This window comes from Oncorhynchus gorbuscha, unplaced genomic scaffold (genome assembly GCF_021184085.1).
Source record: "Oncorhynchus gorbuscha isolate QuinsamMale2020 ecotype Even-year unplaced genomic scaffold, OgorEven_v1.0 Un_scaffold_1589, whole genome shotgun sequence".
Lineage (NCBI taxonomy): Eukaryota > Metazoa > Chordata > Actinopteri > Salmoniformes > Salmonidae > Oncorhynchus > Oncorhynchus gorbuscha.
In genome coordinates, this window is record NW_025746323.1 from 1 (window position 1) to 15,000 (window position 15,000).

At 50.1% G+C, this 15,000-nt stretch overlaps 1 protein-coding gene across 1 annotated transcript in view; it reads right to left on the reverse strand.

Annotated features, from left to right (window-relative positions):
* Window positions 1-2,918: 2,918 nt before the first annotated feature.
* LOC124023328 (protein diaphanous homolog 3-like) overlaps window positions 2,919-15,000 on the reverse strand; it is a gene marked incomplete at its 3' end in the record, with an annotated part of 118,246 nt that continues 106,164 nt past the window's right edge. The window contains exons 7-8 of the mRNA XM_046337842.1: window positions 5,590-5,688; window positions 2,919-3,015 (exon numbers count right to left, since the gene is read on the reverse strand). Of these exons, the coding sequence (XP_046193798.1) occupies window positions 2,919-3,015; window positions 5,590-5,688 (196 nt within the window). The remainder of the gene's footprint in view (window positions 3,016-5,589; window positions 5,689-15,000) is intronic.

Sequence of the window (15,000 nt, forward strand, 5' to 3'; positions counted from 1 at the left end):
GAGGACGGTCGTTAGCTCAGAGTGAGAGAAGGAGCAGGTCGTTAGCTCAGAGTGGAGAGGGACGGTCGTTAGCTCAGAGTGGAGAGGACGCGAGAGGACGGTCGTTAGCTCAGAGTGGAGAAGACAGCGAGAGGACGGTCGCAGTGGAGAGGACGTTGGCTCAGAGTGGAGAGGACAGCGGAGAGGACGGCCGGTCGTTAGCTCAGAGTGGAGAGGACGGTCGTTAGCTCAGAGTGGAGAAGACAGCGAGAGGACGGTCGTTAGCTCAGAGTGGAGAAGACAGCGAGAGGACGGTCGTTAGCTCAGAGTGGAGAGGACGGTCGTTAGCTCAGAGTGGAGAGGACGGTCGTTAGCTCAGAGTGGAGAGGACGGTCGTTAGCTCAGAGTGGAGAAGACAGCGAGGACGGTCGTTAGCTCAGAGTGGAGAAGACAGCGAGAGGACGGTCGTTAGCTCAGAGTGGAGAGGACGATTCGTTACTCAGAGGAGAGGGACGGTCGTTGCCTCAGAGTGAGAAGACAGCGAGAGACGGTCGTTAGCTCAGAGTGGAGAAGACAGCGAGAGACGGTCGTTAGCTCAGAGTGGAGAGGACAGCGAGAGGACGGTCGTTAGCTCAGAGTGGAGAGGACGGTCGTTGCTCAGGGTGAGAGGACGGCCGTTAGCTCAGGAGTGGGAGAGGACAGCGAGAGGACGGTCGCAGCTCAGAGTGGAGAGCGAGAGGACTGTCGTTAGCTCAGGAGTGGAGAGGACGGTCGTTAGCTCAGAGTGGAGAGGGACAGCGAGAGGACGGTCGTTAGCTCAGAGTGAGAGGACGGTCGTTAGCTCAGAGTGGAGAGGACAGCTCAGAGTGGTGGACGGGACAGCTCAGAGTGGAGAGGATCGTTAGCTCAGAGTGGAGAGGACAGTCGTAGCTCAGAGTGGAGGACGGTCGTTAGCTCAGAGTGGAGAGGACAGCGAGAGGACGGTCGTTAGCTCAGAGTGGAGAGGACGGTCGTTAGCTCAGAGTGGAGAGGACGGTCGTTAGCTCAGAGTGGAGAGGACGGTCGTTAGCTCAGAGTGGAGAGGACAGCGAGAGGACGGTCGTTAGCTCAGAGTGGAGAGGACGGTCGTTAGCTCAGAGTGGAGAGGACAGCGAGAGGACGGTCGTTAGCTCAGAGTGGAGAGGACAGCGAGAGGACGGTCGTTAGCTCAGAGTGGAGAGGACAGCGAGAGGACGGTCGTTAGCTCAGAGTGGAGAAGACAGCGAGAGGACGGTCGTTAGCTCAGAGTGGAGAAGACAGCGAGAGGACGGTCGTTAGCTCAGAGTGGAGAGGACGGTCGTTAGCTCAGAGTGGAGAGGACGGTCGTTAGCTCAGAGTGGAGAAGCGAGAGGACGGTCGTTAGCTCAGAGTGGAGAGGACGGTCGTTAGCTCAGAGTGGAGAGGACGGTCGTTAGCGAGAGAGGGACGGTCGTAGCTCAGAGTGGAGAGGACAGCGAGAGGACGGTCGTTAGCTCAGAGTGGAGAAGACAGAGAGGACGGTCGTTAGCTCAGGGAGTGGAGAGGACGGTCGTTAGCTCAGAGTGGAGAGGACGGTCGTTAGCTCAGAGTGGAGAGGACGGTCGTTAGCTCAGAGTGAGAGGACAGCGAGAGGACGGTCGTTAGCTCAGAGTGGAGAGGACGGTCGTTAGCTCAGAGTGGAGAGGACGGTCGTTAGCTCAGAGTGGAGAGGACAGCGAGAGGACGGTCGTTAGCTCAGAGTGGAGAGGACGGTCGTTAGCTCAGAGTGGAGAGGAGGACGTTAGCTCAGAGTGGAGAGGACAGGAGAGGGACGGTCGTTAGCTCAGAGTGGAGAAGACAGCGACAGGACGGTCGTTAGCTCAGAGTGGAGAGGACAGCGAGAGGACGGTCGTTAGCTCAGAGTGGAGAGAGACAGCGAGAGGACGGTCGTTAGCTCAGAGTGGAGAAGACAGCGAGAGGACGGTCGTTAGCTCAGAGTGGAGAGGACGGTCGTTAGCTCAGAGTGGAGAGGACGGTCGTTAGCTCAGAGTGGAGAAGACAGCGAGAGGACGGTCGTTAGCTCAGAGTGGAGAAGACAGCGAGAGGACGGTCGTTAGCTCAGAGTGGAGAGGACAGCGAGAGGACGGTCGTTAGCTCAGAGTGGAGAGGACAGCGAGAGGACGGTCGTTAGCTCAGAGTGGAGAGACAGCGAGAGGACGGTCATTAGCTCAGAGTGGAGAGGACAGCGAGAGGACGGTCGTTAGCTCAGAGTGGAGAAGACAGCGAGAGGACGGTCGTTAGCTCAGAGTGGAGAAGACAGCGAGAAGACGGTCGTTAGCTCAGAGTGGAGAAGACAGCGAGAGGACGGTCGTTAGCTCAGAGTGGAGAGGACAGCGAGAGGACGGTCGTTAGCTCAGAGTGGAGAAGACAGCGAGAGGACGGTCGTTAGCTCAGAGTGGAGGAGACAGCGAGAGGACGGTCGTAAGCTCAGAGTGGAGAAGACAGCGAGAGGACGGTCGTAAGCTCAGAGTAGAGAAGACAGCGAGAGGACGGTCGTAAGCTCAGAGTAGAGAAGACAGCGAGAGGACGGTCGTAAGCTCAGAGTGGAGAAGACAGCGAGAGGACGGCCGTAAGCTCAGAGTGGAGAAGACAGCGAGAGGACGGTCGTAAGCTCAGAGTGGAGAAGACAGCGAGAGGACGGTCGTAAGCTCAGAGTGGAGAAGACAGCGAGAGGACGGTCGTTAGCTCAGAGTGGAGAAGACAGCGAGAGGACGGTCGTAAGCTCAGAGTGGAGAAGACAGCGAGAGGACGGCCGTAAGCTCAGAGTAGAGAAGACAGCGAGAGGGGTAATGGAAAGAACTGTTCTATTTCGAAACATTCCATTTGCTCTATTTTAAATACACGGTTCTGGTTTACGGCCGTAAGCAGACAGACAGACAGACAGAACACGCTGTGCGACGGAGGCTGGGTTGTCATTACCATGGTTACAGGGCTTCAGAACCTGGAGGTACGAACTGGGACTGAGGCTCATCTGACCATCTGTTGGAACCAGTGGAAAAGTCAACACAATAATGAACCAGTAATAACTATAATATAATAATGAACCAGTAATAACTATAATATAATAATGAACCAGTAATAACTATAATATAATAATGAACCAGTAATAACTATAATATAATAATGAACCAGTAATAACTATAATATAATAATGAACCAGTAATAACTATAATATAATAATGAACCAGTAATAACTATAATATAATAATGAACCAGTAATAACTATAATATAATAATGAACCAGTAATAACTATAATATAATAATGAACCAGTAATAACTATAATATAATAATGAACCAGTAATAACTATAATATAATAATGAACCAGTAATAACTATAATATAATAATGAACCAGTAATAACTATAATATAATAATGAACCAGTAATAACTATAATATAATAATGAACCAGTAATAACTATAATATAATAATGAACCAGTAATAACTATAATATAATAATGAACCAGTAATAACTATAATATAATAATGAACCAGTAATAACTATAATATAATAATGAACCAGTAATAACTATAATATAATAATGAACCAGTAATAACTATAATATAATAATGAACCAATAACTAATAACTATAATAATGAACCAGTAATAACTATAATAATGAACCAGTAATAACTATAATATAATAATGAACCAGTAATAACTATAATATAATAATGAACCAGTAATAACTATAATATAATAATGAACCAGTAATAACTATAATATAATAATGAACCAGTAATAACTATAATAATGAACCAGTAATAACTATAATAATGAACCAGTAATAACTATAATAATGAACCAGTAATAACTATAATATAATAATGAACCAGTAATAACTATAATATAATAATGAACCAGTAATAACTATAATAATGAACCAGTAATAACTATAATAATGAACCAGTAATAACTATAATAATGAACCAGTAATAACTATAATATAATAATGAACCAGTAATAACTATAATATAATAATGAACCAGTAATAACTATAATATAATAATGAACCAGTAATAACTATAATATAATAATGAACCAGTAAACTATAATATAATAACTAATAATATAATAATGAACCAGTAATAACTATAATAATAATGAACCAGTAATAACTATAATAAATAATGAACCAGTAATAACTAGTAATAATGAACCAGTAATATAATAATAATGAACCAGTAATAACTATAATATAATAATGAACCAGTAATAACTATAATATAATAATGAACCAGTAATAACTATAATATAATAATGAACCAGTAATAACTATAATAATGAACCAGTAATAACTATAATATAATAATGAACCAGTAATAACTATAATATAATAATGAACCAGTAATAACTATAATATAATAATGAACCAGTAATAACTATAATATAATAATGAACCAGTAATAACTATAATAATGAACCAGTAATAACTATAATATAATAATGAACCAGTAATAACTATAATATTAATGAACCAGTAATAACTAATATAATAATGAACCAGTAATAACTTGTATAATAATGAACCAGTAATAAGTATAATATAATAATGAACCAGTAATAACTATAATATATTGAACCAGTAATAACTATAATATAAAGGAACCAGTTATATGTAATAATTGAGTTAACTATAATAAACCAGTAATAACTATAATATTGAACCAGGTAATAACTATAATATAATAATGAACCAGTAATAACTAGGTAGGGGTAATGAACCAGTAATAACTATAATATAATAATGAACCAGTAATAACTATAATTATTGTAACGGGTAATGAGTTAGGTAGAGGGAATTGAGTTAGGTAGAATATATTGAGTTAGGTAGGGGGTATAATGAGTTAGGTAGAGGGTAACTATGAGTTAATAGAACCAGTATTGAGTTAGGTAGGGGGTAATGAGTTAGGTAGGGGGTATTGAGTTAGGTAGGGGGTATTGAGTTAGGTAGGGGTATTGAGTTAGGTAGGGGGTATTGAGTTAGGTAGGGGTATTGAGTTAGGTAGAGGGTATAAATAGTTAGGTAGGGGTATTGAGTTAGGTAGGGGGTATTGAGTTAGGTAACCAGTATTGAGTTAGGTAGGGGTAATGAGTTAGGTAATGGGTATTGAGTTAGGTAGGGGGTATTGAGTTAGGTAGGGGGTATAGAGTTAGGTAGGGGGTATAGGAGTTATTGTAAGGGGTATAGAGTTAGGTAGGGGGTATTGAGTTGGGTAGAGGGTACAGGAGTTATTGTAATGGGTATTGAGTTGGGTAGAGGGTACAGGAGTTATTGTAAGGGGTATTGAATTAGGTCGGGGGTACAGGAGTTATTGTAATGGGTATTGAGTTGGGTAGAGGGTACAGGAGTTATTGTAATGGGTATTGAGTTGGGTAGAGGGTACAGGAGTTATTGTAAGGGGTATTGAGTTAGGTAGGGGGTACAGGAGTTATTGTAATGGGTATTGAGTTAGGTCGGGGGTACAGGAGTTATTGTAATGGGTATTGAGTTAGGTCGGGGGTACAGGAGTTATTGTAATGGGTATTGAGTTATTGTAAAGGTCTCACCTCGGGGCCGGGGTGCTCTCTTCCGTCGGTCTCTGAACGCTGCTCCAGACTGCAAAGCCTCCAGCAAACTATCCATCACTCCTGTCTCATCGCTGTTCTCTGGTGGAGGAGAGGAGAGAGAGTCAGAGGGGGAGAAAGAGAGAGAGAGAGAGTTAGAGTAGTGAGTGAGAGGAGGGAGAGAGAGGGGAGAGAAAAAGAGAGAGAGAGCGTGAGAGAGGGGGAGAGAGGAAGAGAGAGGGGGAGAGAGAAAAAGGGGTAGAGAGAGTGGGAGAGAGAAAAAGAGTAGAGGGGGGAGAGTTAGGTAGAGAGAGAGAGAGAAAAGAAAGAGAGGGAGAGAAAAGGAGAGAGTGGGAGAGAGAAAAAGAGAGTAGAGGGAGAGAGTTAGAGAAAGAAGAAAAAGAGTTAGAGAGGGGGAGAGAAAAGAGAGTTAGAATGGGAGAGAGAAAAAGAGAGAGGGGGAGAGAGGTGGGGGAGAGAAAAAGGAGTTAGAGAGAGTTAGAGAGAGAGAAAAAGAGAGAGAGGGGGTAGAGAGAAAGAGAAAAAGAGAGAGAGGGGGAGAGAGAAAAAGAGAGAGTGGGAGAGAGAAAAAGAGAGAGTGGGAGAGAGAAAAAGAGAGAGATGGGAGAGAGAAAAAGAGAGAGGTAGAGAGAAAAAGCCAAGTAATGAGAGATGATGGCCAGAAAGAGAGAGGGGAGAGAGGGGGAGTAAAAAGAAAGAGGGGGAGAGAGAAAAAGAAAGAGAGGGGGAGAGAAAAGAGAGAGAGGGGAGAGAGTTCTTAGAGAGAGGGGGATGAGACTCCAACAGGGGGAGAGAGAAAGTCTGAGAGTGGGAGAGAGTGAGTGAGTGTGAGAGAGTGAGTGAGAGTGTGGGGGAGAGAGAGTGAGAGAGAGAGGGGAGTGAAAGAGAGTGGGAGTGAGTGAAAGAGTGGGGGAGAGAGAAAGTGGAGAGGAGAGAGAAAGAGAGAGGAGAAAGTTCAAGAGATTAACCTCTCAGGGGGAGAGAGAAATGGAAAGAGGTTGGAGAGGAAGGAGTTAGGGGGTCTGAAAAAGAAAGGGGGGGGAGAGAAAAAGAGAGAGAGGGGGAGAGAGCCAATTGAAAGAGAGTTAGGGAGAGAGAGAGAAAAGAAAGAGAGGGGAGAGAGAAAGAGAGAGAGAGGGGGAGATCTCCATCCCTCCTCCTCTCCCTCCCAAAGAGAGGGGAGAGAGAAAAAGAGAGAGCCTCCTCCAGAGAGAAAAAGAGAGAGAGGGGGAGAAAAAGAAAGAGGGGGAGAGAAAAAGAAAGAGAGGGGGAGAGAAAAAGAGAGAGAGAGAGAGAGAAAAAAGAGAGAGAGGGGGAGAGAGCCCGAGAGGGGGAGACACCAAAAGAAAGAGAGGGGGGCCAGGAGAACCTCCTCCTCTCCCTCCCTTCCCAGAGATCCAAAAAAAGACCTCCCTCCAGAGAAAAAGATCCCTGGAGAGAGAAAAAGAGAGAGAGGGGGAGAGACCCCTCCCTCATTCCTCCTCCTCCCTCCCTCCCTCCCCAGAGAAAAGAGAGAGAGGGGAGATCCCTCAAAGAGAGAGCCTCTCCCTCCCTCCCTCCAGAGAGGGGAGAGAGAAAAAGAGAGAGGGGGGAGAGAGCTCCTCCCACCTCCCCCTCCCTCCCTCCAGAGAGAGAGAGAGACCCCTCCTCCAGACACTCCTCCTGAGGGCAGTCTTGCTCCCTCCCCCCTCCCTCCCCAGGGTTGCCATCCCTCCCCCAGAGATGATGGCCATGCAACAGAGACAGTCCACCACCAGTTAAACCGTCCCTCAGCCTTTAACTGGTCCCCATATCACCTGGATGTCCAACACCAGCCACAGTCCAGTCCTGTGTCCAGTCCTGTGTGTGTGTGTGTCCTCCTGTGTGTCCAGTGTGTCCCCATTATCCATCTCCACCAGTCCCTCCAGTCCCTCCTGTCCAGTGTCTCCAGTGTGTGTGTCACCATCCAGTCCCTCCACCTCCCTCCCCCCTCCCTCATCCCAGTCCTCCTCTCCCCTCCTCCCATTATCCATCTCCACCCCTCCAGTCCCTCCTCTCCCTCCCTCTCCCTCCCTCATTATCCCTCCACTCTCCCACCCCTCCCTCCATCCCTCCAAGTCCTCCCCCTCCCTCCCCATTCCCTCCCTTCCATCTCCACCCTCCCCTCCAACCCTCAGGGGGTCCCTCCCTCCCCATTATCCCTCCATCTCCACCCCTCCCTCCATCCCTCCCAATCCCTCCCACACTTCCCTCCCACCATCCCCCCCATTTTCCAGCCCTCCCCTCCCTCCATCTCCATCCCTCCATCCCTCCCACTCATCTTCTCCCTCCATCCCTCCCTCCTCCTCTCCCTCCCTCCCCCATCCCATCCCTCCCTCCTCCCTCCCCCTCCTCCTCCCTCCCTCCCCATTATCCATCTCCACCCCTCCCTCCATCCCTCCACCTCCCTCCTCCCCTCCCTCCCCATTATCCATCTCCACCACCCTCCATCCCTCCTCCCTCCCTCCCTCCTCCCTCCCCATTATCCATCTCCACCCCTCCCTCCATCCCTCCCCTCCTCCCCTCCCTCCCTCCCCATTATCCATCTCCACCCCTCCCTCCATCCCTCCATCCCTCATCCCTCCTCCTCCCTCCCTCCCCATTATCCATCTCCACCCTCCCTCCATCCCTCATCCTCCCTCCCTCCCCATTATCCATCTCCATCCCTCATCCCTCCCCATCCCCATTATCCCTCCTCCCTCCCTCCCCATTATCCCCCCATCTCCCTGTCGGGATAATCAGTCATATCTGACAGTACATTTTTTTCATGACACAGCAAATCCACCCAATCTTTTGTAAAGAGGAAGAGGACAGAAGGAAGTGGGAAAATATAAAGAGCCAGAACAACAGGAGCCTCTCAGTCAGTCAGCCGCTTCAGGGCTGAGACTGTGTGTTGTCTTATTGTGTGTGGAGTCAGGCATCTATCCCATCCTCTGACCGAGCTCCCAGACACCCTGCCCCCCCCCCAGGCAGATATATTCACCTGTCATATGATGTGTACTGAACACACTCTCCTCTGGAAGGAAGAGTCATAAATGAAACAATATTCCCTAAGGGCCTCGGTCAAATGTAGGGCACTATAAGAAGGGAACGAGGTGCGCCGTTAGGGACTGAACCCACTCGCAGTAGGAAGGATGGAAGGGAGGGAGAACAGAGGAGTGTGGGCGTGCTGTATAAAACACAACACATTCAAGACAACCAGTCACCTCTCAAAAGACCTGCCCATTCTCACCGAGGGAGGATGTCTTACCGAGGGAAGGTTTCTCAGGGTTTCTCACCGAGGGAGGATCTCTCACCGAGGGAGGGTCACCGAGGAGGGTCTCTCACCGAGGGAGGGTCTCACCGAGGAGGGTTTCTCACCGGGAGGATCTCTCACCGAGGGGGTCTCTCAGGGTTTCTCACCGAGGAGGGTCTCACCGAGGGAGGATTTCTCAGGGAGGGTCTCACCGAGGGAGGATCTCTCACCGAGGGAGGAGGGTCTCTCACCGGGAGGGAGGATCTCTCACCGAGGAGGGTCTCTCACCGAGGGAGGAGGATCTCACCGAGGGAGGATGTCTCACCGGGGAGAGATCTCTCTCCGAGGGAGGGTCTCACCGAGGGAGGATCTTTCTCCGAGGGAGGGTCTCACCGAGGGAGGGTCTCTCACCGAGGGAGGATCTCACACCGAGGGAGGGTCTCTCACCGAGGGAGGGTTTCTCTCCGAGGGAGGATCTCTCTCCGAGGGAGGATCTCTCACCGGTGTTGACAGACCAGAGAGTTTAGGTCAGTCAACATGGTAGAGAGGTGTTGACAGACCAGAGAGAGGTGTTGACAGACCAGGTCAGTCAACATGGTAGAGAGGTGTTGACAGACCAGAGAGTTTAGGTCAGTCAACATGGTAGAGAGGTGTTGACAGACCAGAGAGTTTAGGTCAGTCAACATGGTAGAGAGGTGTTGACAGACCAGAGAGTTTAGGTCAGTCAACATGGTAGAGAGGTGTTGACAGACCAGAGAGTTTAGGTCAGTCAACATGGTAGAGAGGTGTTGACAGACCAGGTGTCAACATGGTAGAGACCAGAGAGTTTAGGTCAGTCAACATGGTAGAGAGGTGTTGACAGACCAGAGAGTTTAGGTCAGTCAACATGGTAGAGAGGTGTTGACAGACCAGAGAGTTTAGGCCTTGGTACGGTGGAGGTGGACAATGTTCTGGCTGACAGGTCTGATAGAGGTGGAGGGAAACAGCTGTGGACAGACATCCTGCCCAGTTATCACCTGACACACTGAAACACACTCTACCGCAGGGCAGAGGGGACGGAGGGAGAGAAGGAGCAGGGGATGGAGGGAGAGAGGAGAGAAGGAGGGAGAGAAGGAGCAGGGGATGGAGGGAGAGAGGGAGGGAGAGAAGATGGCAAGGGATGGAGGGAGAGAGGGAGGGAGAGAAGGAGCAGGGGATGGAGGGAGAGAGGGAGGGAGGGTGGGTGAGAGAGGAGGGTGAGAGGAGAGAGGAGAGGGGAGGAGAGAGGAGAGGAGGGTGAGAGGAGGTGAGAAGGGGGTGAGAGGAGAGGAGGGTGGGTGAGAGAGGAGAGGGGGTGAGAGGAGAGGAGGGGGTGGGTGAGAGAGGAGGGGGGTGAGAGAGGAGAGGAGGTTGAGAGAGCAGTGGAGGGGGGTGAGAGGAGGGGGGTGAGAGGAGAGGAGAGGGGTGAGAGAGCAGTGGAGGGGGGGGTGAGAGAGCAGTGGAGGGGGGTGAGAGGAGAGGGGGGGTGAGAGGAGAGGAGGGGGTGAGAGAGGAGAGGAGGTACAAGGGTAATCAGCGTCATGGGGAGATGAATAGTCGGTCGGACTCTCGCTCTGTCTCTGTCTCTGTCATTTGTGGCTCAGCTGAGTGAGAATTAATTGAACTGATTAGCTTTCTTTATTTGTCTGGACGTATGGGGCCTGAATCTGATGGTCTGACTGGAGGGAGACAATCAGAGGGTCTGTCTCTCACCGTCTGACTGTCCCTCAGGTCTCCTCCTCCACTAAGACACAACACCGTCTGACTGTCCCTCAGGTCTCCTCCTCCACTAAGACAGGGAACCATCTGACTGTCCCTTAGGTCTCCTCCTCCACTAAGACACAACACCGTCTGACTGTCCCTCAGGTCTCCTCCTCCACTAAGACACAACACCGTCTGACTGTCCCTCAGGTCTCCTCCTCCACTAAGACACAACACCATCTGACTGTCCCTCAGGTCTCCTCCTCCACTAAGACACAACACCGTCTGACTGTCCCTCAGGTCTCCTCCTCCACTAAGACACAACACCGTCTGACTGTCCCTCAGGTCTCCTCCTCCACTAAGACACAACACCGTCTGACTGTCCCTCAGGTCTCCTCCTCCACTAAGACACAACACCGTCTGACTGTCCCTCAGGTCTCCTCCACTCCACTAAGACACAACACCGTCTGACTGTCCCTCAGGTCTCCTCCTCCACTAAGACACAACACCGTCTGACTGTCCCTCAGGTCTCCTCCTCCACTAAGACACAACACCGTCTGACTGTCCCTCAGGTCTCCTCCTCCACTAAGACACAACACCGTCTGACTGTCCCTCAGGTCTCCTCCTCCACTAAGACACAACACCGTCTGACTGTCCCTCAGGTCTCCTCCTCCACTAAGACACAACACCGTCTGACTGTCCCTCAGGTCTCCTCCTCCACTAAGACACAACACCGTCTGACTGTCCCTCAGGTCTCCTCCTCCACTAAGACACAACACCGTCTGACTGTCCCTCAGGTCTCCTCCTCCACTAAGACACAACACCGTCTGACTGTCCCTCAGGTCTCCTCCTCCACTAAGACACAACACCGTCTGACTGTCCCTCAGGTCTCCTCCTCCACTAAGACACAACACCGTCTGACTGTCCCTCAGGTCTCCTCCTCCACTAAGACACAACACCATCTGACTGTCCCTCAGGTCTCCTCCTCCACTAAGACACAACACCATCTGACTGTCCCTCAGGTCTCCTCCTCCACTAAGACACAACACCATCTGACTGTCCCTCAGGTCTCCTCCTCCACTAAGACACAACACCATCTGACTGTCCCTCAGGTCTCCTCCTCCACTAAGACACAACACCATCTGACTGTCCCTCAGGTCTCCTCCTCCACTAAGACACAACACCATCTGACTGTCCCTCAGGTCTCCTCCTCCACTAAGACACAACACCATCTGACTGTCCCTCAGGTCTCCTCCTCCACTAAGACACAACACCGTCTGACTGTCCCTCAGGTCTCCTCCTCCACTAAGACACAACACCGTCTGACTGTCCCTCAGGTCTCCTCCTCCACTAAGACACAACACCGTCTGACTGTCCCTCAGGTCTCCTCCTCCACTAAGACACAACACCGTCTGACTGTCCCTCAGGTCTCCTCCTCCACTAAGACACAACACCGTCTGACTGTCCCTCAGGTCTCCTCCTCCACTAAGACACAACACCGTCTGACTGTCCCTCAGGTCTCCTCCTCCACTAAGACACAACACCGTCTGACTGTCCCTCAGGTCTCCTCCTCCACTAAGACACAACACCGTCAGACTGTCCCTCAGGTCTCCTCCTCCACTAAGACACAACACCGTCTGACTGTCCCTCAGGTCTCCTCCTCCACTAAGACACAACACCATCTGACTGTCCCTCAGGTCTCCTCCTCCACTAAGACACAACACCATCTGACTGTCCCTCAGGTAGAACTATACGTGCGCTTGATTTGCTCTCCGGGAACACCGAGTCGGGGAGAGGTTGCAGCATCAGTTGATAAAAGGGGGAGACTTGATCAACCAGCCTAACAGGGCAGATGAAACAAACGCACCTCCTGCCAACAGCGCCGGACACAGAATGAAGTAGGAACGTAAAGCTTTATCTGAGTTTTTTATTCTTTATCTTTTATTTATTTATATTTTAGTTTGTTTTTTAATATTTATTTTTATAGAAATGTTTGGCGATTGACAAGGAATGCCTCGGAGATGTAGTGAGCTGAACGTCTCATGCAACAGGGAGATGAATGAGATGGACCAGTCGATGGATCGTTTGGTGACCACTGACCTAAAGTCTCGTCTCTCTCTCTCCGGGCTGATTTCAGCGAGGTGCAGCGTGTGTGAGGGGGAGAGTGACTGCACTGCGGAGACATCAGAGCCTGACAGTGAGGGTGTGATGGGGAGAGTGACTGCGGATCAGAGCCTGACAGTGAGGGTGTGAGGGGGAGAGTGACTGCGGAGACATCAGAGCCTGACAGTGAGGGTGTGATGGGGAGAGTGACTGCGGATCAGAGCCTGACAGTGAGGGTGTGAGGGGGAGAGTGACTGCGGATCAGAGCCTGACAGTGAGGGTCAGAGCCTGACAGTGAGGGTGTGATGGGGAGAGTGACTGCGGATCAGAGCCTGACAGTGAGGGGGAGCGTGACTGCACTGCGGAGACATCAGAGCCCGACAGTGAGGGTGTGACGGGGAGAGTGACTGCGGATCAGAGCCCGACAGTGAGGGTGTGATGGAGGCCGTGAGGGAGATCAGCACAGATCCTTAATATACTGCAGCCTGGAGCTGAGACTCTAACTGATGGGACTGCAGGTCTGGGGTAACTGATGTGATGGGGTGTGTGTGTGTGTGTGTGTGTGTGTGTGTGTGTGTGTGTGTGTGTGTGTGTGTGTGTGTGTGTGTGTGTGTGTGTGTGTGTGTGTGTGTGTGTGTGTGTGTGACTGCAGAGCCAATGGATTGATTTAGTGGCAGACGGGAGGACATTTACTCTGATTAAAGTAGAGGAGGCTGTTCTACATTCCTCCTCCTCTCTCTCTCCTCTTCTCCTCTTCTCTCTCTCCTCTTCTCCTCCTCTCTCTCTCTTCTCTTTCTCCTCCACCTCTCTCTCTCTCCTCTCTCCTCCTCTCTCTCTCTCTCTCTCTCTCCTCCTCCTCTCTCTCTCTCTCTCTCTCTCTCTCTCTCTCTCTCTTCTCCTCCTCTCTCTCTCCTCTTCTCCTCCTCTCTCTCTCCTCTTCTCCTCCTCTCTCTCTCTCTCTCCTCTCTCTCTCTCTCTCTTCTCCCTCTCCTCTTCTCCTCTCCTCTTCTCCTCCTCTCTCTCTCCTCTTCTCCTCCTCTCTCTCTCCTCTTCTCCTCTCCTTCCTCCCTCTCCTCTTCTCCTCTCTCTCTCCTCATCTCTCTCCTCTTCTCTTCCTCTTCTCCTCCTCTCTCTCTCTCCTCTTCTCCTCCTCTCTCTCCTCTTCTCCCTCTCCTCTTCTCCTCCTCTCTTCTTCTCCTCTCTCTCTCATCTTCTCTCTCCTCATCTCTCTCCTCTTCTCCTCCTTTCTCTCTCCTCTTCTCCTCCTCTCTCTCTCTCCTCTTCTCCTCCTTTCTCTCTCCTCTTCTCCTCTCTCTCTCTCCTCTTCTCCTCTCTCTCTATCCTCTTCTCCTCCTCTCTCTCTCCTCTTCTCCTCCTTTCTCTCTCTTCTCCTCCTCTTCTCCTCCTTTCTCTCTCCTCTTCTCCTCCTATCTCCTCCTCTCTCTCTCCTCTTCTCCTCCTCTCTCTCCACCTCTTTCCTTTTCTCTCTCCTCTTCTCCTCCTCTCTCTCTCCTCTTCTCCTCCTTTCTCTCTCCTCTTCTCCTCCTCTCTCTCTCCTCTTCTCCTCCTCTCTCTCTCCTCTTCTCCTCTCTCTCTCCTCTTCTCCTCTCTCTCTATCCTCTTCTCCTCCTCTCTCTCTCCTCTTCTCCTCCTTTCTCTCTCCTCTTCTCCTCCTCTCTCTCTCCTCTTCTCCTCCTTTCTCTCTCCTCTTCTCCTCCTCTCTCTCTCCTCTTCTCCTCCTCTCTCTCCACCTCTTTCCTTTTCTCTCTCCTCTTCTCATCCCTTCATCTCCTCTCTCCTCTTCTCTCTCTCCACCTCTCTCCTCCTCTCTCTCCCTCCTCCGCTCCTTCCCCTTTTCTTTCCATTTATCCTCGTCATCCTCGTCCTTCTTTCAAAGTGATGGTAAGTTGACAACACACGGCCTGCCGCTGGTCTCCACAGCTCCATGTAGGAGCCTACCCCCCCTCGTCTCTCCCTCCTAGAGCTCCTCTCCAGTCATAGTATCACCACACAGTTAAACAAGAGCCCGTCTGAGGTAGGGAGGAGACAGTAAATAGCAGATGGAGGGAGAGGCTGATGTAGGATGTTACGGTGTGATAAACTGAGCTTAAAGGACAGAAATAAAGACGTGAATATATGAATGAACCGGAGAAGAACGACCGATAACAACAACATCTCCAGTAACGTTACAGAGCGTTCACCAGCCATATGTCACGCTACCTTGTGCATGAAAAAAACATGGGAGCTGCTGTCACCACAGAACTAAATACAAGGTAAGGAGACACATGGGAGCTGTCACCACAGAACTAAATACAAGG